The 24158-nt window shown below is 55.1% G+C and overlaps 1 protein-coding gene across 1 annotated transcript; it reads right to left on the bottom strand.

Annotated features, from left to right (window-relative positions):
* Positions 1-1125: 1125 nt before the first annotated feature.
* Positions 1126-17487, bottom strand: KLHL26 (kelch like family member 26). Its single transcript, XM_063161196.1, has 3 exons — positions 17422-17487; positions 6487-6669; positions 1126-3900 (listed from the first exon to the last, which is right to left on the bottom strand). Exons 1-3 carry the CDS (start codon positions 17466-17468, stop codon positions 2319-2321), a joined length of 1812 nt encoding a protein of 603 aa, XP_063017266.1. The 5' UTR covers positions 17469-17487; the 3' UTR covers positions 1126-2318.
* Positions 17488-24158: the final 6671 nt, after the last annotated feature.

The raw sequence follows: 24158 nt of genomic DNA, 5'->3' as shown, positions 1-24158 counted from the left end.
ATTGCAGAAGGGCTTTGTGCATCCTCCTGTCTGCAAACTACATTTCCAACAGGAAGGAATACCTGGGTTAGGTTTATTTTTGTAAGGCTGTCCTTAAAAGTGAGACTAAACAGGCTTTTCCCTGTTTTCCAAGGATTCTCCTCTTTCCCCCCAGCACACACACACCTACCTGAGAAACCTGAAGGGAAAAATAAAATAAATAAAGTTTGGTTTCCTCGGGACGAGATTCCAGAGATGGGCTCCACATGGATCCCTGGGATGGGAACCACAGCTGCACATCCAGAGAAACTCAGGGGTTACAGAGCACCCAAGCCATGTACTGCTGCCCCAGGAATCAGGGAACAGTTCAAGTAAAACAGGAACATTGCTGCAGTGCTGCAGAATCGTGGAACTCCAGAGTGGCTGGGGTTGGGAGGGACCCTGAGCCCACCCAGTGCCACCCCTGCCATGGGGACACTTCCCACTGTCCCCAGTGCCCAGCCTGGCCCTGGGCACTGCCAGGGATCAGGGGCAGCCCCAGCTGCTCTGGGCACCTGTGCCAGGGCCTGCCCACCTGCCAGGGAAGGATTTACCCCAAATACCCACCTGAACCCCTCTGTCACTCTGGATGAAGGAACAACACCCTCAGAGAGGGATTGAGCAGACCCCGCACACAGGAAAGGAGGAACACCTCCACTGTTACCCACCTGAGAAATTCCATTTTCATACACATGTGGAACCATTCAGCAAGGAAAATCCGTTCCTTTGGAGCTGTGGAGCTTGCAGTGAGCTCCAGCTCATCCTCTCAGCACCTCCTGTCTCTGCCAAGCCCATCCCGGGCGTTTCTGGCGGCCAGGCCGGGCCAAAGGAGCAGAGAAAAGGAGCCAGGCAAGAGCCTGAGAGCCCTCCAAGTGCAGCATTCCACACTGCAACACGTCCTTTTCATCCACTCAGTACTGCAAACCAGCACAGGGAGAGGAACAGGGGAAATTCTGCATGGCTTTTATCTGGAATTCAGATTGCCAGCACCCTCCGTCCCACCCAGAGGTGCTCTGATCCCCTGGATTCCAGAAAAATCCCTGAGCTGTGGAGCTCATGCTTCACACAGACCCCTCCAGGACTCACCAGCACACCAGACACTACGAGTTGGCACTAAAGGTTGCAGCCCAGGATTTATTTCAGAGCAGAATGCAACAGCTTCCCCACAAAAGGAGACCGCATGCATCCAAATCAAGCTGACACAGATACAAAACAAAGCCCTTGGAAACAGAATTCCTGATAAAAGCAGAGGTTTTTGCAATTCATTCGTCAAATTAAATAAGGAAAATGGCTTGGAGGAGAGGAAAGTTCAGGAAGTGTTCTGTGCAGTGAAGATTTTACAAAAATGGCAGAGCCATCACAAACCAACCCATTAATTGAACATACCACCACAACAACAACAAAACCACATTCCACTGGGGCTCCCATCGTCTGGGGATGCCAAGCAGCTCATCCACGTGGCAGGGAAGAAAACCTTGCAGCTGCTGAGGGAGTAGCACCCACCTCCTTTACTGGAGGAAGAGTTGGGAAAGGTGAAAACCCTGACCCAGAATCTGCGGGAGCTCTTGGCTTCACTGACTGCAGAGCTCTTATTGCCAGGACAGCCAAATTTTTGGCACTTCTAAACCCAAATAATCATGCTGTTTATATATAATCAAGCTTTCACCATGGCTTTAGTGCTGCAAACCCTGCACGCCCCAATTAAGGGAGAATTTCTGCACTAGAGGAGCTGGAGGGGCCGAGGAACTGCAGCGTGATCTGAGCAGTGAAGACCAGAGGTGTGCAGGGATAAATATTCCCTTTTTCAGGAAGGGGAAATAAAAGGAAAAGTCACCTTTGAAAAACAGGGATCTGCCTTCCCAATCCAAGCACCTGAGCTCCTGTAGCTCCCACTGTCCTTTTATTGCTTCTGGAGGTCAGTGTGTTACACAGGTTTTGGTTTTGTTTTGTTTTTTTTGTTTGCTAAAAAACCAACAAAGCGTCGCACGATGATTTTTTTATTTTTGGAGCTATTGATAAAAAACCCTCACCTGATCTCTTGGAAACAAGACTCCAGTGCTGAGCGACTCCTCAGCTGCCAATGTTTGCAGTGCATTAAAAATACGAAAAGTTGGCAAAAACGCTCCCCCCACCACAAAAATGGCTGAGAGAGGAGAGAAAAGCTTTTCCCAGCTGTAACATCTGTTCAGTCTGCCTGGCTGGCAAGTGCTGCTGCTGGAGCCGGCTTGCAGGGCTCCCCAGCAGGAGCAGGGACATTCTGGAGCTGTTCTGTCCTTCCCTGTCCCCCGGAGCCCCCCGAGTCACCTCTGGCTCGTCACCTGCGGGAGGATGACGGGGGCGCAGGCGATGCCAGCAAACGACTCCGGGAAGTGCAAGTCCCTCTCCCACTCGTCCGTCTCCGTGTTGTAGACCTGCACGATGCTGGTGACGTTGTTGAGGTGCCAGTTGTAGCCCCCCACGATGTAGATCTTTTTCTCCAGGAGGCAGCAGCCGGCCTCCGACTGCCCCGCGCGCATGGGGCTCACCGTGGTCCACTGGTCCGTCTCGGGGACGTAATACTCCACGGCCAGGACGTCGAAGCAGCGATCCACGTGGTCCATGCGTCCCCCCAGGGCGTAGATCCTGCTGTTGGCGCTGACCATGGCGTGCAGCACCCGCGGCTCGTTCATGGGCGTCTTGAACTCCCACTGGTCGGCGGCGGGGTCGTAGCAGTGCAGCGCCTTCTTGTCCTCCACGGAGATGCCGTAGCCCCCCGAGATGTAGAGCCTGTCCCCCGCGGTGGCGCCGGCGTGGCCCCACGTCCTGCGCTTCAGGGAGCACACGTAGGTCCACTCGTTGTCCTTGGGGCAGTACTTCTCCACCGAGGCCAGGCTGCCCGAGCGGTTGCGGCCGCCCGTGGCGTACACCATGCCGCGCAGGACGTTGAGCTGGAACTGGATCCTGCTCTCCTGCATGGCCTGGATGCGCAGCCACTGGTTCAGGTGGGGGTCGTAGCGGTAGGAGACGTCGACGGCGCCCTCCCCGCTGCGGTACTGCAGCTGCTGCCCCCCGACCAGGTACACGAAGTTGTCGAGCACGGCCACGCACGAGTGGCTGCTGCCCACCTCCATGGCGGTGAGCTCGCGGAACTGGCGCCCGGCCGCGTCGGGCAGGCAGAACACCTTGGGGCTGACGGTGCGGTCGTTGTCGGTGTAGGGCGTGCCGCCGAAGGTGACGAGGGACAGCACGTCCGAGCGGATGGCCGTGCGCGGCGACTGCATCTCGTGCTGCCGGAAGGGCAGGATCTGGTAGTTGAAGGCCTCCAGCAGGTACTGGCGGCACAGCACGTCCTCCACCATGATGTCCAGGGTCTGCACGCTGTCCACCAGCTCCGAGGACTTCATGAGCGGGAAGCGGATGTGGCAGAGCACGCGGCTGGCGCTGGCGCGGCGCGCGGGGTCGAACTGCAGCCAGCGCACGGCGGCGCGGAACAGCTCGATCTCGCTGCAGCTCTTGAGCTTGTTGCTCTGCAGGAAGAACACCAGGCGCTCCAGGGGCAGGTGCAGGAAATCCTCCTCCTCCGAGATCTGCAGGAAGTGCCTGAAGGTGAAGGCGTCCACGGACTCCTTGAGGGAGGCCAGGCTGAAGGTGGTGGCCATCTGGCCGATGTTGAGGCACGTCTCCACGCTCATGGCCGACTTGAGGAACTCCTCGCACAGCTCCACCACCGGCACCATCTGCAGGAAGACGGCAGCTCCCAGCACGTCCTGGATGCAGTCGAGGTCCAGCGTGACCTCGGCGCTGTAGGCGAAGTCGATGATGTGCTTCAGGCCCTTGGCAGACACGCCCTTGAGCTCGATCACGTCCTGGCTGGCTTCTCTCATGCCGCCCGTGAACATGGCCCTGCGGGTCAGCAACACAAACACAAAACCCCCCCTGCTTCAGCAAGAGATGCAGCACCTCGGAATTGGGTTTTATTTAACACTCTGATTCTCTCGGGGCGGGGAAGGGGGGAATAAATCAAGGCTAAATCTCTATGAGCCAGGAGAAATGAGAGTGTGCAATGACTTACATAAGGCTTGCATAAACAGTGCACTGAGGAGGAATATTCAGCAACTGGAGAAGTTTTTCAATCCCACTGGCAGCGGGAATAGGAGCAGACCACAGGACCAAGCTCCAGGAAGAGGCAGAGCTGCCAGAGCAGGAGTGAACAATTCTGGACACCAATAACCCGTGATATCCAACCAAAAAGGATCCCAGGGGATGTACACCAGCTGATTGGGAGCCATACCCTGAAGGGTTTTAGGTGGTTTTAGCTTTAGGATTTGGGGGCACAAGGAGGGAACACGCCTTTGGTGGGAGTTCAGTGACCCCTGGCAGCGAGGCCTTTAGGCCCTGTTATCCTTTACCTCACAGGCAACTACGAAATGGCTCAAAAATTGCAGGTGCAGCACATCTCAGGAACAGCTTTGGTCTTCCAGCAGAGCCTCCCCTGCAAGGCTCCCTCCCAAGGCCTGAAAAAATGGGAGCTGCGGCCCGGGCAGCAGGGGGCTGACAGGCAATTAAACACAAATGGGGGGAAAAAGGCTCAGTTACAGCACAGCTGCGAGCACAGCACCAGCCCAGGCCAGCAGAGCTCAGGCCCTGGATCTCCTCCTTGGGAGGCTCCCCAATTCCACAGGAAGCACATTCCTCACCGAGGCCTGGAGGCTGCTCCAGATGGGGCTGGGGCTGCACCTGTGGGGTTTGGGCCCTTTCTGGCATCTGGGCCATTCCCAGCCCGTTCCTGAGGGGTTTGCTGCCCAGGGGTGGCTGGGGGTGAGGGTTTGCACCCCGTGGTGCTCAAGGAGCAGTGGCAGAGCAGTTGTGGGTCAGGCAAAGTCAGAGCAGGTGACATGGAGTGACATGGAGTGACACCGGTGACGGGAGTGTCACTGCTCCCTGCCACTGCACACACATCCCAGCAATCCATGAAATGTCACACAAAAGGTCTCAAACCTGCACTTTTTGGGCTGGTTTTTTCCACCTGCTCTTTTCCATGGGAAAGGTAAACCCGTGGTGTCACCAGAGATGCCTGTGCCGACTCCAAGGTGAGAGTCAGCCCCAAAAAATGCTGAGCAGACTCTGCCCCGACACGGGAATAAAGGAATATCTTGGGAACGCTGTCAAAAGACAGGAGTTCCAAGTTTCCTGTCCAAACCAGGCTAGAAAACCTGCTGCCTTCCAGCATAAACCCAAGAAATCCTAAATGACCTAAATGAGGAAATATCTGCCTGTGAGATCAGCCTGCTGTAACCCAGTGACCAGGAACGCTGTTCCCAATTATTTGTCCGTGCAGCAGATGAGAGCATTGTGCAGAAACCCCAACACATCCCCTGTCCCAGCCCTGATCCCTCGCCCCAGAGGACACACAGCCACGCGTGTGCTGCTGCACCAGCTCAGCAGGGAGAGGAAAGCCTCCACTGAGCCTTCATTGTTGCCATGCTGAAGACAAACCATCAACTAGAATGCAATTCCCTTCAAAAGTGTTATGGTTCTAAAATGATGATTATATAAATGCTTCAATTTCACTCTTTTCCCTCCCCCTTCCCTCAGAAAAAAAAAAATCTACAGAGTGGTTTCAAAACCTGGATTATTCTGCTGTTGTTCCCCAGGACAACCTTCCTGAGCACCTCTGAAGTTCTGAGCAGGAACCCACTGAAGGTTCTGAGCAGGAACCCACTCAGCAATGAGACTCTGACAGTGGAACCACCCTGGCAGGGAGGAACAAACAGTGCCATTACCAACCCAGAGCAGCTCCAGGATTAATGGTGTGTCCTCAGTTTGGAGCCCCCATCCCTGGAGCTGTCCCAGGAGCTCCTGGATGTGGCACTCGGTGCTCTAGGCTGGTGACAAGGTTGAGCTCGATGGCCTTGGAGATCTTTTCCAACCTCACAATCACAATTCTGTGATTCTGTGACGGAGGAAAGATGGATGAAACTCCTATTTTCACTCAGGACTCTCTCTGCATTAATTTGGCTGCAGAACTCCTCACAGTGCTTTGGTTTTCAGCCCACAGCAGCTGGGACAATTCTCCCAGACCTTCTGGGACCACACTTGGTGCTCTCAGCCCAGGGGCAGGGAGCCCCACAGGCAGAGCAGAGGTGGCTACACAGAACAGGAGGATGGGGTGCCTCATTTTGGAGCCTCACTGCCACTTCCAAACCAGCTCAACAGCAAAAGCAGCACCAACACCTGCCCAGGTGGGGTCCAAACCTCAGCTTGGGCTCCTGCCTTGGCCCAGCAGCTGCAGCTGAACCAACCTGAGTGCAGAGGGACTGCTCCTGAACCTCTACCTGCCTGCAGGACACTCATGGAGCAAACCAAACCTCCCAAGGCTTCTGCAGGGGGGGACTTTGGGATGTGGTGGGGAGGCTGGGATGGGGAGGATGGGGAGACAGCAAACCCACGGGAAAGGTGAAAGTGCCTGCTTCCCTATGGGGTTCTCACCTGAAATAGTCACTGCAGGCAGCCAAGACAACTTTATGAACCTGAAACACTTCATTATTTATAGTGAGGATGACATCAAGCAGCTGAGCCTGGGCTCGGAGCGAGGCCAGTCCCTGCAGCAGCGTGGTGCTGTGGCCAGGAGCAGAGAACGTGCATTTCAGGGTGCTGTTCTTGTCAGCCATGCTAAAAACAGAACAAGAGAGACAGCCTGGTTTGAGATGAGCACAGAATGTCACACACCCACCCAGCCAGATGGGCACACAGCAGCTGGCACCAGCTGGAAGGCAGACTCCCACCTCAGAGCCACCCAGGGAACACCTCGAGCTCCCTTCTCCCAGCACAAAACACTTGCAGGAATTGCAGACATGCTCTGGCACTGCTGACATCCCTGCAGCACACGCGGGGCTCCACACACCAGCCAGACATCTCCTGGGGCCACAGGCTCCAGGGAACGTTGGTGTCTCCACCAGAGCCCACCCTGACCTGCACTCCAACCACAGCACCCAGCCACATTTGCTGCTCCTGCTCAGCACCTTCCCCGGGGCAGCTGCTGCATCCCTGCTCCTGCCTGCCCCATCCGATCCTTCCCTGCTGCCTGACCCCCAGGAGAGGAGCAAAAAGCAGAATATTGCACGGCACTGGCTGCCCTGAACCGCGTCAGCTGTTGGAGCTGTTGGTCAGCAGGGTAAACACCTCCCTGCTCTTCCCAGAGCCTCTCACACTGCTCCCCACGGGCTCTGCCTGCCCTCACAGGCGCTTGGCAGGGGCAGCAGCGGGGCCCTGCTCCAGGGGAGCACCCTGGGGATGCTCTGCAGGGAACTCCAGGAGCCACTGCAAGGTGCCCTGAGCCGCTCCTGGGGAACCCCAAATTCATCTGTAGAATTTAATCCAGCTCCGGCCGACTTTTCAGGATCACTGGGGAGAAAACACAGGGATCAACGGTCAGGATGGAGCTGATGTTTCCAGGAGCATCCTGCTGCTTGGTCCCTGCCTTTTTGAGGAATCTTTTGTGGAAACATGACCTCAAAACAATCCCGAGGAGATTATCCTGAGTCTGGGAAGGTGTGTGAGCTGCTCCAAATCCACAGTGGGAGAGTGCACTTAGGACTGCACCTAGAGGGAATTATCATCACTATTATTATTATTATTATTATTATTATTATTATTATTATTATTATTATTATTATTATTATTATTATTATTATTATGTAGGTGGAATCAAGCAAGGGAGCCAAAAAGGAGCAGGCAGGGGTTGAGTAATCCCAGGGTTTGCTCCAACCCTCCTCCCTAAGAACAACAACAGCCACACACAATGGACCAAACGCGCCGGCGAGGTCAGGCAAGAGTCAGGGAGATGGGATAACAAAAAAGGGGATGTAAACAATCCTCAAACAATGAGGGACAGGGGACAGGGCTGCTCCTATCGGGTTGCAATTTCCTGCAAGCTTTAGGGAGAGGGGAAATCTGGGATGTCCATCAGAGCTCTGGGAGGCGGCTCTGGAGCTCAAAGCAAACCTTGGCAGGCTGGATCAAGCTCCTCAGGCTTGGGAATGCTCCTCAAAATCCATGGGAGCTCCTGCTGGGATGGCTGGGGGTGCTCAGCTGGGGTGGGGTGGTCTGAAATGCCCTCCCCAAAATCAAAGTGCTCCAAAGAGCCTCAGAGCAGAGCGTGGGGTGTTCCTCGCTGGAATAAAAGGGATTAGCACGAAGGCAGCTGCTGACAGGACCTTTATCCACACTCTGCAAGCCAAGAAATGTCTGTCCCGAGGAAAAGAGAGGGAAGAGATTGGAGGGATTCTCAGCACGTCAAACCCCTTTCCCTCTCCTGGCTGCAACCTGGGTTTGCTGGGGAGGAAGGAGGAAAGGTCCATGAGCAGCACAAAAGCCACAGCTCCAGGCTGGACAGGTAAAATCCACAGGGACGGATCCAGCAGGACCCCAAATTCCTGAGTTTGTGTGACTTTGTCACACTCCATCTCTGCAGGAGTCTCCTCATGCAAATTTTCCTCAGTTTTTAAATTTTTTTTTGGTACTGATTTCAAACATTCCCCTTCCCAGCCAGCCTTGGGGTTCATCCCTATGGGAATGCTGCCCCTGGATCGACACGCAGCACAGGTTCAAACAACCAGCGTCACCTGCACAAATATTCCTTTATTTTTTCCTTTTCCTCAATTCACTTTTACAGGATTAGCTCAGGGTGGGTTGGCCCATCTGTGTGGCATAAAGGTGTTTGGATGTGGCATTCATTTCAACAGGTAATGGAACAGCCACTCCAGGAAAACCTCCGTGTTCCGGTCCCTTTGTCTATTTACAGGGATAGAATAAAAGGATCCAATGATTACACAATACCCTGAAGGAGGGAAAAAAAAAAAAAAAAAGTAAAACAAAAGAAAAGCATCACTAATGTCCAGCAAAAAAAAAAAAACAAAAAAAAAACAAAAAAAAAAACCAAAAAAACAACAAAAAAAAAACCACAGAAGGATTTTAAGGAGGAAAAAAAAAGCTGGAAACAAAACAAAGTCCACACAAAGCATGAGAAATCAAGTAAGGGATTTCTGGAAAACAAAGGGGTAGGAGGAGAGGTGAGAGAACAGCACCAAGCCGTGTTTGCTCTGCGGGCAGGAAAAAGGGATTTGTGATAAGAGCAGGCTTGGCTGGGCACGGGAGCATGCCTGAATCCACGGCCTTGGCAGCACTGGCAATGGAGGAAGAAGAGGAGCAGCAGTTGGATGCCAGAGAGTGAAAAATAAATATATAAAAGCCCGGAGCACAAAAGGAAGCCTTGAACATGTGAGAGCGCCTTTGTGAGGCTGTCGCTATCTCATCCCAGATCTCCAAATGCCGTGTACTTGTTGCTTAACAATTTGTTACAGCAGGAACAGCCTGGAAGACAAAACTTGGGAAGAGTTTTGTCTCCTCCTCCTCCTCGCAGCTCAGAACGTGCCCCGGGAGATAAAAGCCTTTCAGCACAACGGGGAGAAAGTGTTTATTCTGCTGCTTCCCTTTCCTCGGAGGCAGGGATGGGGAGCTTCTGGAATTTTCCTGGGGATGCTCAAAAAGCTGGAGTTTCACGGGGGGTTTCAATGGGTCAGCGTGGAGCAGGGTCAGGAATGGGGCTGCAGCCAATTTTCTCCGTTGGAAAAACGCAGGACACAAAAATCACACCCACACCAACATCCCACTGTGGGCACCCCAGCACCCACGGCAGGGATCCCAACACCCTGCCACCAGCAGGCCCTCACGTGGCTCTGCGGGCACAAAGGTGGCTTTGCACAACAGCACTGCCACTTTCCATATGGAAACAGCTGTCAAAGGGATCCTTTTATCCCCATGGCACGCACGGCGGGGGCAGCTGGAATCCCACAGCAGAGAGCCAGGGGCGTGATGCCTCATGGGCAGCAGCCTCAGAGCTCTGGGAACACGCCAGGAACATCCCTGTGACATCCATGGGACATCCCTGTGACATCTCTGTGACATCCCTGTGACACCCCTGGGACACCCCTGGAACACGCCTGTGACACCCCTGGGACACCCCTGTGACATCCCTGGGATACCCCTGGACCATCCCGGTGACATCCCTGTGACATCCCTGTGATATCCCGGTGACATCCCTGGGACACCCCTGTGACATCCCTGGACCATGCCGGTGACATCCCTGTGACATCCATGGGCCATCCCTGGAACACCCCTGGACCATCCCTGGGACATCCCGGTGACATCCCTGTGACCTCCCTGTGACACCCCTGTGACATCCCTGGAACACCCCTGGGACATCTCTGTGACATCCCTGGGACATCCCTGGGACATCCCTGGGACACCCCGGTGACATCCCCGTGACATCCATGGGACATCCCTGGGCACCTGCACACCCCAGAGCCCCAGAGGAGGCACCTGCACACCCCAGAGGAGGCACCTGCACACCCCAGAGCCCCAGATGCTGAGGGCCACACCTGCAGGACCAGCTGAGGCACAAAGAGCACCCCAAGAAGCAGCAGAAGCGGCCCTGGCGCTGCCTCCTCCGCTCCCCACGGCGTCACGTGGCAGCCAAGGATGCCTTTCGAGCTAATGAATCATTTTTACCAAATCTGTCCTGATGATTAAAAACATCAAAGCTGGAATTAAAGGCTTACCAAGCATGAGTTCATATTTCAGCATGTTTGCAACCACTGCACAAGCACAAGTGGAGAGAATTAGAGCAGGACAGATTGTAACATTTCGGTGATTGAATTAAGGGGGAAAAATCTGCCCGTCGTGTTCCTCCTCTCCTTTTACAACATGGAAGGAGGGGCACTTTGGTGCTCTCCATCCCAGCTCAGCATCCCCACGTTTCCCCACTTTCTGGGCAGGTGGTGCCGGGTCATTTTTCATCCAGCAGAAACTGGAGGGGGCTTGGCAGGATTCCTGAGCAGGGCAAACTTCCAAGAGCCAAACTCTTCCAGAAACGCCAGCTCCAGAGGTGGGACCCTGCAGGGAAGGGCTGGGGGACAGCAGGGGAAGGGGGGAAAGCAGCAGAACGTGTGGAAAAGCACCAGGAATGGAGTGGCACAGCTTTCCCAAGGCCGAGCAAAAAGGGCTGGGGTTGCAGAATAGCCAGCGAGGCACCTGCAAGGCATTTTTTGTGGTGAGAGAGGCAGAACTCCCATAAAGCTGGAGAGTAACTTTATTTAGAACATAAGGTATGAATATTAAGGACCTTCTTTAGGAACCTTTGACAGGCAGCATTATAGATATTTTAATAATGCAAATCATTTAATGCCTTTAGTTTCATGCCTAAGTAAAAAAACACATTTAGATTCTGATTTTTAAACTACAATTAAGACACTTAAAATCAAAACAAAAGTCAAACTCCCTCAGATAAGTCACTGGTAGCCATGGTGACTGTAATATTTCAGATCCTGAGGCTTTATATCACATGCCCAAACGATGAAAATGAGTTTTCAGCACTTCACACTCACAAATGCTACGTTAGGGCAGAAAGGCTGAGCCCTTCACTGCGGATTTGCTGCCTCCCAGACTCTCATTTGGGATTTTGGGGGAATATTCCTGTGGCCTTTGCATCCCTCTAAGCAGACACAGCAAGGAGTTCCCTGGGGAGTTTGGGGCAAGGAAGATGAGGCACAAAATTCCTGCCCTGTTAACCTGCTTGTGCTCCCAACAGCACTCACAGCGATTTCTGGCCAAATCAGAAATCCACAACAAGCACTGAATGATCAGCAACTAAATAAATATTAACACTCTGATTGAAGGGGATGCTTTCCAGCGAAACAAAATCGTCCTCAAGAAAGATATGGGCGCAAAGAAAAAAGTGTTTAATCGATTTCTTTGTTCCTTTTACCAACTCCTTCCCTTAATTTCTCCCATTTCCCTCCCCTGCCTCCACTCATTTTCCACTCCTGACACCATCTCTTTCATCAAAGTAATAAATAAAAGGAGAGAGCCTGAGACTAATATCGCTGTTTAAAAGTGACTGGCAATTTGCAGGGCTCAAATGAAGAGCTCACAAACTGGGGCTGAGTTTCAGGAGTGATACTGTGTGTGAAAATAATGGACCCATGGAAAACGCCCCAAGCGCAATGGGAAAGTTTGAAAAGTCTCCAGACTCAAAATTTCAGGGAATTTATTGTTTGGCAAAGGGAGAGCAAAGAAACATTCACTGTTTAAGAAAGGAAAAGGACAAAGCCCAGCGAACAAAGCTTTTTTTCAGTTCTGTTTCAGGCTCCAAAGGCTGGTCCCTCTCCCAGCAGCCGGACTGGTCAGCCCTGGCACGGGGCTGGGCACTGCTGTGCCCACACTGACCACTGCTGGCCAGCCCAGGCCTGAGCAGCCCTGCAGCTCCGTGCAAACAGCAATTAAAGCTGGATTTTACATGAGCCAGGAGGCACCTGGCTCATCGTCCAGTGCTTTCTGCCTCAGGTCCTGCAGATCCCCTGATTTCTTTATCTGCATCCCATTTCCCCCAGGCTGCAACCAAGGACACCCTGGAGCCCAAAGGTAAAGCAGCAGGAAGCTTTTCCATTTATTTATTTGCTAAATATTATTTTTTATGTCCTTAGAAGCCTGAGACATTTCCAAAATCTCTGTTTTTCTTTTCTTCTGCGCCGGGCTCGCTCGGGGCCCTGCAGACACACACGAATTTCACTCTGCTCCCAGGCATCAATCAGGAGGTTGTTTGCAAGCCAAAGGAGGTGGGATTTTGCTTTCTGCACTAATAAAACTGGATGGCTGTCAAAAAGCTGGCTGGCCTGGTGAAACAGAGCAGCGAAAAAGTGGAGGGTGAAAGATGTGAACATGTTCAACTCTGCCACCGCCCGGGGTTCCAACGTGAGGTCTGGGCAGGACATGCCGTACCCAGGAAAAACTGAGAGGGGGGAAGAAAAATAGCAATAAAAACCCCCCAGAATGAGATTTTTTAATGCTTCTGTCACAGAGCCAGAGGCATCTTGGTGCTGGCGCAGTTTGGTGCTGGTCCTTCAGCAGCCAGAAGCAGCAGAGGACTCTCAGGTGAGAGGTGCATGAGCCCAGGTTTGGACACCAGGGCTTGGAGGGGCAAAAAATGTCACAGTGAGATTAATGACAAGGCTCTGCCATTGCTCTTTTTTCATATTTAGAGCTACCACCATTAGGGGGTTTGTCCTGTACTGGCTTTTCCTCAGTCCTGCCCAAAGCTGGCGACAGCAGAGAGGTGACATCTGGAGAGGTGACATCTGGAGAGGTGGCACCCATCACCACCCATCCCTGCCCTGTCACCACCTCGATTGAAAATGAGAAGATGCTCCCTCACACCACAAACTTGATGATTATTTTTTGCCAGCCCCAAACCTGATCCCTCTGAGGCAGAACAAACAGAGCAAACACAAAAACCACTTGGAGCACGTCCACGCCAGTGACAGCAGGGACAGAGCCAGGCACTCAGGGACCCTCAGAGTGTGGAGTTTACATCCCATAAAGTCCATGTACAGCCCCAAGCTGGGCCTGGTCACACACTCAATACTCCCTGCCTCAAACACTGCACATTTCCCCAACCCTGCAGAGCAAAAAGTGAAATTCGAGCGGTGCCACGTCCGAAATAACCCAAAAATGCGAGCAGTGCCCGGCTGCTGGAACAGCCCGAGGGAGCAGCGGGTGCTCCTGAGCCTCTCCCAGCAGTGCAAAGGCCGGGAGGCACCTAGTGGTGTCGGGAAGCACAGCAGAGCCACCAGGGCCACCCCAGCAGTGTCACCTGGGCCACACAGGCACTGCTGGACCTGCCCTCCTGCCTTGTGCCCGGCCCCGTGCCACCCTGACACCTCTGGAGCCCGAAATCTGCCAGGACCTGCCAGCTCTGGGAGCCCAGCAGAGCTGATCCATGGCATGGTGCCCACCCCAAAATCTGCCAGGACCTTCCAGAGCTGATCAATGGCATGGTGCCCATCCCAAAATCTGCCAGGACCTGCCAGAGCTGATCCATGGCATGGTGCCCATCCCAAAACCTGCCAGGACCTGCCTGGGCTCTGCACAGCTCAGCCACCTCTGTGTCGCCTTCCCTGTGGGGACAGCCCGTGCCAGCTGTGCCAGCTGTGCCACAGCTCTGGCAGGAGGGTCCCCAGTGCCAGGAGCCCACTCCCCACTTTGTCCCACAGCCCCATCCCGCTCCACACCTGGGGAGAAGTCAGGCAAGTTCCAGCTTTTGCAGAGGTCCTTGGAGCAGAGCCTGTGCCAGGCCGTTTGTGCAGCAGGATGGCACGCCCTGGGCAGGGTGGCACAGGTACGTGCAGGGCAGGTGCTCCTCTCCCCTCCCTGCACCTCCACCCTCCACGCTGGAGCCTGGCAGCAGCCGGGGAGCTCAGGCAAACCCGGCACAAAGTGATGGAGCAGCAGAGAGCAGCAGCAGACACGGAGCCCCGTTGCTCCATGGAAATGGAGGAATTGGTGGTTTCCAGCACTCAGCATCAAATTCCAGCTCAAATCCACTTGCAGCCCATTGCTCTCCTGACCCGAACCCTCTGCACTCAGGTGTGTCCCCATCACAACATCGTTTTCTCTCCCAGCCGTGTCTTGCACAGGCTTTGTGCCACCCAGAACAGCTTTCCTTAGAGACCCCAAATTTCTGTGCAACTCCAGCATTTCTTAATAAATGACAAAGTGGGAGAGACACTTTGACCACGTCCTGCTGTGCAAGGCTCCTCCTCACAAAGCCACACAGCACTCAGAGGTAGGACAGGGACCTGTGGAGCATCCCCCAAGTTCACTTTTGGTGTAAATAAAACCCCCAGCTCAGGGCTCTCCCCACACTGCAGGAGCAGGCTGCAGTTATTTTTACAGTGATTCAGCTCGAGCATAAACATTTACACCACGTCTACCAGATCTAACAACTAAATCTGTCTGAAACTTGCCATGTGGCAGAGGATAGATCATGGAAACCCCACAAAAACTCCACTTCAGCTCCAAAAGGGAAAAAATACCGAGGCTGATTGAAGGGTGAGGCTGTAGGAGATGACAGGAACACCAAAGCAAGGCAGGCTCACAGCCCTTATCTTCCCCCTTTGGGGTTTTACTCCATCCCCGTGGATATTCCTCTCCTTCCCAGCACTTTCTCAGAAGGAATAAAGTTTGGGAAGCTCAGGTCAGCGCTCCCTTGATGGGGACCCAGACATTTGTGACAAGACCTTGCCTGCTCATCCTGATTTTCACAGCAAACACTCCAGTGTGTCCTTCAAGGGATTTCTCCCAATTAATTCCTCAGCAGCTTGTCTGTACACCTCCATTCATTCCCATGGAAAGGCCTGCACAGGGACATTCTCTCCAGCATCTGGGATGATGATTTTCCCAGATTTTTGTGCTTTGCACAACCCCACCTCACCAAGGCTGCAGCAACGACGGCTCAAGCACAGAAGCTTCTCCTGCTGAGGGTCCCAAAAGGTCCCAAGTTTCCTCTCCCCAGTCCCTTGGAGTGAATTCTGCAGCCTGAAACTCTCCCTCTACGTGACAGAGAGGACTGGGAGTAAAATATGAAACCTAATTGTAAGTCATGAAATTCTACCCAAGGAGGAAGAGAGGAAAAAACCACCCAAACCCCAAGTTTATTTGAAAACAGAAGATCGGGGCAATTTGCTTTTCAATGCCCGGGAGTGGCTTTATCAGCATGTCCTTTTGTCCCCACGGTCCCGCAGAGTGTGAATGGAAGGGCAGGATCCCAGCAGAGCAGCGAATCCAGTGAATTCCCCTGCTCGGGGCAGCTCCCGGGCCAGCGGTAGCAATTCCAAAGATGGAAATTCTGCCCGGGGCGTTGGAGCTGCAGTGCTCCATCCAAATGGCATGTGTGAAACAGCCCCGAGCCTCTGTCCTCCTGCCTCAGGGAGCAGAGGAGAAGCGCAAAAAGCCACCAGTGGAAGCACCTAGCAAGGAATCACTGCCGACAGGGAATGCCCTCGGAATCCTCCTCACGCTCCACACACCACATCCCAAGTCCTCCATCAGGTTTCTCCTCCTATTCCCCAATAAATCCACCTTCAAACAAGCAAAAAAAAAACTTTAAACTGCCGGCCAACAAGAAGCAGGATCCAAACTTGAACGGGCTTTGCTTTAAAATTAACAAAGAAAATAAACACTCAGCGATAGGGAACATGACGGAGCTGCAGCTCCGGGGAATAAAACTGCTGCAGCTCCAGCCTGGGTGATTTATCACAGCCCTGAAACAAATTACTTCCATTTTTCACTGCTGCACACCCAGGGAACTCCCAAGTGCCAGGGGAGAAGTGCTACCAACACCTGGAGTGAGAAGTGCTGGGATTCCTGCCTGAGAAAGGAAAGGGAGGCGCAGAGGGATGAAATGAGATGCTGCAGGTGACACAGCGTGGAGCTCCACAGATGGTTATTAGGGGGAAAAAATAGAATAGATCTATAGGTGAGGATTCAGAGAGGCTTCTCCAGGCTGAGCAATGCCTGGGAGAGCTTCCCCTCCGCGGTGTGACACAAACGGGTGGGGATTGCAGGAGGCAGCGCTGAGGATAAACCGGGCTTTGAGGGGAAGTGAGAGCCAGAGAGCAGCAGGGAAACATCCCCGGGACAGACAGCACAACTGATCCAGACAGACAGCAAAACTACCCCAGACAGACAGCAAAACTGCCCCAGACAGACAGCACAACTACCCCAGACAGACCCTGGGAACAGAAACTTCTCTGTGAGCAGGTACCACCTGCAACACCCAGAGCATCCCCCTGACAGGTACCACATCACCCTGACAGGTACCACATCACCCTGAGAGGCACCACATCACCCCAAAAGATACCACATTACGCTGACAGGTATCACATCTCCCCAACAGGTACCACATCACCCTGACAGGTACCACCTGCCCCGCGCCCCCTTCAAAGCCTGAATAACCCTCCCAAAATCAGGGACTGGGGGTCTGCAGGCACAGCAGAAGGGACGGGGGGCAGCAGAATGGCAAAACTTGGGTGTCTCTGCAAGTGCTACACCTGGGGCTTTGATAAACGCACACAGCTGGTGGCTCCACAGAGCTGACCCAGGGTGGGACTCACGGGGTGGATTCCCTATGGGATTCACTATAGAATTCACACTGTTTTCTACTTTAGAGCCTCCCCCCTCACACACCCCACGAGCAACAGCATCTCTGCTCATCACGGTCCCCGCTCAGGACAATCCCTGGCCTGGGTACACCGAGCACCGGGCACCGGGCACACCGGGCACCGGGCACGGAGCACCAAGCACTGAGCACCGGGTACACCGAGCACCGGGCACGGAGCACCAGGCACTGAGCACCGGGCACTGAGCACCGAGTACACCGAGCACCGGGCCGTGCTCCGCCCGCCAGCGCCCCCGGGCAGCGGCTCTCGGTGCGGCCCGGCCGGCGCTCGGTGAGGCCGGGCCCGGCGCCCCGCGGGCCGATGGGGCCCGGCCCCGCTGCCCGGCCTAGGCCGCGCCGGCCCCGCTCACCTGCTCGGCCGCTCCGCGCCGAACTCGGCCCCGCCGGACTCCGCCATCGCCGAGCGCCGCCGCCACAGCCGCCGGTGCCGCGGGGGAGGCGGCGGGGCCGCCGCGTTAAAGGCGCAGCAGCGGCGGGGACCGGGAGCCGCGGGCTCCGCTGCGAGCCCGCCGGGCCTGGCGCCGCCCCGCCGCCACCGCCGCCGCCGCCGTGTCACCGCCCCGCGGGAGAGCGGGGCTGGCACCGCTGCCGGGATGGGGACCGGGGCTGGCACCGCTGCCCGGGGATGGGGACCGGGGACTGGCACCTCGAACCGGGGACTGGCGCCTCGAACCGGGGACTGGCACCTCTGCCGGGGCTGGAGTGGCTGTCGCTTCTCCCGGGGTTGTGGGATTGGGGCCGTCACCTCCCCATGGCCAAGGTGCTCGGGGCTCTGTCACCCCCCAGAGTGCAGGGACCAGGACTCTGTCACCCCTCAATGAGGACTTTGAGGCTCTGTCGCTGCCTCTTGGGGTTCTGTCCGCAGGGATGTCCCAGGAGATGTCACCTCCCTGCAGCTGCGGGGTTGCACGGATGTGTCACCACCCCCAGGCCACCAGCTCCTTCCCTCCGAGCATCATCCAGCTGATGTCCTCCTTTGCTGCAGCCTGAAATCCCAGCACTTCCCTCGGGATTGCACCTGCGGAGCGCTCAATGTCACCTGCGGATCATTGTGTCACCTGCAGAGAGCTCAGTGTCACCTGCGGAGTGCTCAATGTCACCTGCGGGGTGCTCAGTGTCACCTGTGGATCACTCAGTGTCACCTGCGGGGCGCTCAGTGTCACCTGTGGATCACTCAGTGGCACCTGCAGAGTGCTCAGTGTCACCCGTGGATCACTCAAGTGTCACCTGTGTATCCCTCGGTGTCACCCGTGTATCCCTCGGTGTCCCCTGCGGCACCCATCACGTCTGCGGCCAGCCAGGACAGCCGTGGTGGGCACAAAGCTCCCGCCAGGCCGCTCGGAGCAGGGCTGCTGCCCGCAGCCGCCCGTGCAGGAGCCGCAGTTCCCTCCAGAGGGTGCCGTGCTGTCGCCGGAGCTCCCCGCGCCTGGCGGTGCCAGAGCCGCCTCCGTCCCCACACATGGTCGGCATCAGAGCCCTCCCGGCTCTCCCCAGAGCCGCCGGGGCCGCGCGGGCTCCGTGTAATTCCTAAAGCCGCCTCGCATCTGCTCGAGGGGGCATTCCAGGCAGCAGTGGGAATCAGGAAATTATTCGTAGCGCTGGCCCTGCCAACGGCCGGGGGTAGATTTCTTTGATTTCCCATGCTCGGTGTCCACATCTGTAGAAGGGAAAGGGGGGAACTCGTACATGAGAATAAACGCGTTGGAGAGCCGTGAAAACTCCCTTTCAAGTCAGCCTGATGAAAACTTCATGTTCTGGAGCTCTTTGCTTCGAGGGGAGCAATCTGTTTCGAAGAGGAAAAGCTGTGTATTTTTCTTATTTAAACCTCCTAAATCTGCTGGAGCATTAAAAATATTTGGCATTTCCACAGCACATTTCATTCCCAGCTCCGAATGCGTTTTACAGACATTCATTAATTAAGCCTCGTGAAACCTTGGGGAGAAGGGGAAGCGGTGCTTATTAATTTGCTATTTGTGTTGCTGCAGCACACGGAGACCCCGGCCAGGACCTCGGGGCCTTGTTATTTCAGACACGACCTGCCCAGAGCAGGAGCTGTCAGCAGGGGAAGAGGCCGTGCACGGACCCTCCTGGTGTTCCATTCCCTGTCCCTGCTGGAATCTGGGGCTGCAGGAGCTGCCCCCCAGCTCTCCCCCATCGCCGGGGGTGCTCTTTTTGTGTTCTGCTGCCTGGGGGCAGCTCCTGCCCCTCCTTCCCAGCACCTCGTGGTTGTCCCACTTCCAGCTCGGCTTCATTTGACACCTTCCCCTTCCTCTGGGGGTCACTTTATGGAATCTCGGAGTTATTTGGGTTGGAAAAGGCCTCCAAGACCACCGAGTCCAAGCTGTGACTGATCCCCAGCCTGTCCCCAGCCCAGAGCTCTGAGTGCCACCTCCACGAGCTCCTTGGACATTTCAGACCTCGCTGGGCAGCCCCTTCCTGACCATCACCATCCTTTCCATTGGGAAATTTCCCCAATACCCAGCTTGAGGCCGTTCCCTCTGGTCCTGTTGTCCCCTGGGAGCTGAGCCTGACCCCCCCAAGCTGTCCCCTCCTGTCAGGAGAGCCCAAAGGCCCCTCCTGAGCCTCCTTTTCTCCTCCTGAGCCCCTTCCCCATCTCCCTCAGCTGCCCCTCACCTGGTCAGCACACCCTGATCTGGGAAAGACTTCAAAAAAAAGTTCCCCCTCTGTTATTTTTATGTCCCCCCTGATATTTTTAGGTCCCCCCTGGTATTTTTAGGTCCCCCCTGCTATTGGAAGTGCAGCTACCCCTGTGCCCCAAGGGCTGTGCCCTCTCCATCCCAGGTGTGGTGGCAAGGCTGTGAATGTTACACCTCTGCTTCCCCTGCAGGAAAAGCAGGGCCGGGCTGGATGCTGTAAATGCCTTTCACGTGTTCCCCAGATCCCCGTTAAATGGAACCCCAGAAGGTCTCTCAAAGCAGGAAAAATGCATTTCTAAGACCCTGGGAGGAGGATGTATTCCATAACGACTCTGGTGACCAGGCGTGCTGACTTGTGTCATGTGGAGAAGGAGCCAAGGGGGGGATTTCTTGTTATTTCATATTGCTGATGGGATTTTACCTCTGGCAGCAAATCCAGGAACTTTTTAGTTACCATTATTGTTTGATTTTATGGGCCATTTGATATTTATTTTTATTTCTCTTCATTATTTGTTGAGTGCACTTAGCCCCCTTCCCCGAGCAGCCTGCCTTATATCTAAGGTGAATTTTATGACCAGTGTTAGCACAGCAATCTGAGCAACTCACACAACTGTAATATATTTATCCTGTGCACTCAGTGCATCCAGGCAGGCCTGGAATTCCTACTGTGGAGAGCAGTGGTCTGCCTGGAAAATCCCAACTCTTACTGGACTGGGTTGAAAAAAATAAAAGGAATAAACTCCAAAATTCTCTGCATTATTCTATTTACATTCTTCTTCTTTCTGATCTTGATTTCAAGCCTTCAGGATCTATTTGAGTCATATTTTCACCTTTTTTTTTCATTTGTTTTTCCCCTTGCAAAACATGAGGTCTCTCCATGTACCTTTTGCTGCAAGCCAAGCTCTTGCGTATCCCACGGCTCCCACAGCTGGACTTTAAAATCCACAGCCAGCACTGGGAGAGTAATGACAAAATCATGAGCTGGCAGCTCTGCCTTTCCCTCAGACCTCCTCATTTCATCCTGCTCAGGAGCAGGAATTCCTCACAGCTCCCAGCACCACCATCCAGGAGTTTTATTAATTTTTTTCCCCAATTTTTGTTAGATTTTTCCCAGCACGGGTTTTTTTTCCCCAAATTCTTGTTACATTTTTGGCTGCTTTATTTTCTCTCGTTGTGAAGGAGGCTGCCACGACCTCCCTCACTCCTCCTGGTGATATCCCAGCTCTGTGAGCTCTGTGTCCTGCCTGCCCTGAGGGTGTGGTGGTGTTTCTCAGTGCCAGCGCTTCTCCCTGCTCTTATTCCCTCTGGATTCCTGCTCCCTGCTAATCCCTGGGTAATCCTGACACGGCGTGAGCCTGGGCAGGGTCAGGAGCACGGGCTGGGGTGTGGCTGCTGTGCCAGCACGATGGACCAGCCCTTCTCTCCCTTTCATCCTGCCCCTTTGGATGCATTTCCCCTGGAGACATTTGAGATGCTCGATCTGCTGTGGGCAGGTGGAGGTGGATCCTCCATGCCCTCCTTCCCCTGCAGCTCCAACACTGCCAGGGCCCACTGCAGAGAGAGAATTCCATGGGGAGCAGCCACCAAGGGATGTGAGACCCCCAGGGATGTGGGACCCCCAAGTCCCCGAGGATGAGCTCTGTGGGCTGAGCTCTGTGGGCTCCCACCATCCTGGGGTGCAGCCGAGCCCTGCATTCCCAAATCCCCCAATTTCAGAGACAATCCAGCAGAACCAACACAAAACCTGGGGACAGCAGCATCCCTTCCGTGCCAGGATGGAGCCAGCCTGGCTCTCTGGCTGGATGCCCGCCCTGGGGAGCAGCAGTGCCACCTTCCCCAGCAGGATGGAACAGGAATATGGGAATACTGTGCCCTGTGAGGAGCAGGAACGAGCAGGACACAGAGCACGTGGGGTCTGGCCTGGGGGAAGGATCAACACCCCTGGCTGGAATCTTGGGCTCCTTCCAGTCCCACATGGAGAGCTGACCCCCTCAGGAGCTGGCTCCTGCTCAGCTGGCAGCATTGGCCATTCCCAGCTCCATTTGGCACCGTGGTGAGCCCACGATCCCACAGGTCCCCTCCGTGTCCCACACGCGTCACCCCCAAACACCAGGGATGGCTCCAGGTGCTGCAGCACCACCCCAGCCCATGGGGAGCCTGGTTCCCTTCAGGGAGCCTAGTTCCCACCCAAGGCAGCCAAACCCAGCTTGGCTGTGCTCCTCACCTGGCAGGAGAACACAGGAGCGAGCGGGGAGCAGTGACAATGGAGGCCAGGGGATGGAAAATGCCTGTCCTGGCTGCAGGATCATGCCTGTCCTGGCTGTGCTCTGGGCTTCTCCCCTTCCCCACGGCAGCGCCAGGGCCCAGCAGCTGCGCCAGGCCCGGCACCACGCTCAGCCCTGACATTTGAACACAAGGAATAATTTGGCTTCATTATCCCCCCCCCGCCCCCCGAGGGTCCCTCGAGCCGGGCTGGAATGTGCGTGGTAGGGACAGAACCAATCCCATTAGCACCAGCAGATTGTTTTTCCTTTGGTTTTGTTGTTGTTGAATCACCCATGGCTCCGGCTCTTAGGAAGGAGAGGAGACCCATGGATGTTTTACCAGGCAGAGGAGACCCATGGATGTGTTTTACCAGGGAGAGGAGACCCATGGATGTGTTTTACCAGGGAGAGGAGACCCATGGATGTGTTTCACTGGGCAGAGGAGACCCATGGATGTGTTTTACCGGGCAGAGGAGACCCATGGATGTGTTTTACCGGGCAGAGGAGACCCATGGATGTGTTTTCCCATCCCTGGCATGGTGCTGCCCTGCCCAGTTCCAGCAGCTCCATGGGGTTTCCATCTCTGAAGGCCTTGAGGGCTTTGTGCTGGTTCCAGGCACAATTCAAAGGAGAATTTGTAAGGGAAGGGGCTCAGCTCCACATGTGGGGTCAGGAAGGTGCTTTGAGCCCTTGTCCAGCTCCCCATCTCACCTCCTCATCCTCTCTCCATCCCTGGGTGGGGATTTACCTCCATTGGGGTTAATAGTGAGTTTACAGCTCCGAGTGTTGGTCAGGAATTCGGGATTGCAGCTCTGTGCTGGCAATCCATCAAAGTTTGGTCCCAAACCATCAAAAGGGGGATTGGCACATGGACTTCTCCTCCCCGCTGACCCAGTCCTGGGGTTTCTGCCCTCTGAGGCTTCCCAAGGACCCCAGCGCTGTCCCCAAGCAGGGACATCCTGGAGGAGCAGGCCCAGGGCTCCAGGACAAGGAGCTGGATGCTCCTGAGGGGAACGGGGTGAGGAATGGGGACAAAGGCACGTTGGGAGCAGATGGCAGGAGGGGAGGGAGGGAAATCCCTGCCTGGCCCCGCTCCTCGGGCATTGTGTGAGCTGGTGGAGCCAGGCCAGCTCCCGGCAGCTGACATCTTCTGGAGGGGACAGCAGCAGCCCAGTGCAGCCACCAAGAGCAGCCAGGGGGGTGCTGGCCCTGATTACAGCTGGTGGGACCCCCACAAACCTTCCGCACCCACTGCTGGCACGGACACCGAGCCACAGCCAAGGGGGAGAGGCCACAGGGCTCTGGGTGGAAGTGTAGGGGAAACTTGCTGGGTTCTCCCCACTTTTTGGGGGTACTTGCCACAGACACATCTGGGGTTAGTTGTGGAGCTGTGCTTGGACATGTGGACACACAGAGGTGAGCATGGACATGAGGGTGTGAGCGTGGACATGTGGACATAAAGGTGAGTGTGGACACGAGGACATCAGTATGAGCATGAGGGTGGGAGGGTGGACATGAGGACATGAGGCTGGACATGAGGACGGGAGGATGGACATGAGGACATGAGGATGGGCATGAGGATGTGAGGATGGACACAAGGACACGGTGATGGACACAAGGACATGGTGATGGACATGAGGACACAGTGAAGAACATGAGGATGTGAGGATGGACATAAGGACACAGTAATGGACACGAGGACATGAGGATGGACACGAGGACGTGAGGACAGACATGAGGACACAGTGATGGACACGAGGACACTGTGAGGGACAGAAGGACACTGTGAGGGACACAAGGACACCGTGATGGACACATGGATGTGAACGTGGGCACACACACACTCACCCCAAGGACGTGACCCACCCCATGCCCTCAGCACCACCACAGGCTGGAGGGTGACTCCTCACAGCCTGGCCTGCCCACGGCCACACACCAGGAATTTCCCTTCCCCTGTGAACAAATGAAAGAGGGAGAGAGAAGGAAAAGGGTGGAAAAGCCCCGGGCTGCCTGCTGGGGGGAGTGGAACCAGCGGATTTCATGCGTCTCCTTCTCGTTAGAGTGGGGTCCCTCCTCACCTGCTCCTGGGCACGGTTTCCTGCACCCCGAGCCAGCAGGGAGGAATCTGACTCCAGTTTAAAGACGAGGAGCTTGTCCACGGTCTGC

Source organism: Melospiza melodia, chromosome 7, assembly GCF_035770615.1.
Source record: "Melospiza melodia melodia isolate bMelMel2 chromosome 7, bMelMel2.pri, whole genome shotgun sequence".
In the NCBI taxonomy this organism is placed as follows: Eukaryota; Metazoa; Chordata; class Aves; order Passeriformes; family Passerellidae; genus Melospiza; species Melospiza melodia.
The sequence above is the reverse complement of the archived record's forward strand: the minus strand, read 5'-3'. Positions and strand labels throughout refer to the sequence as shown.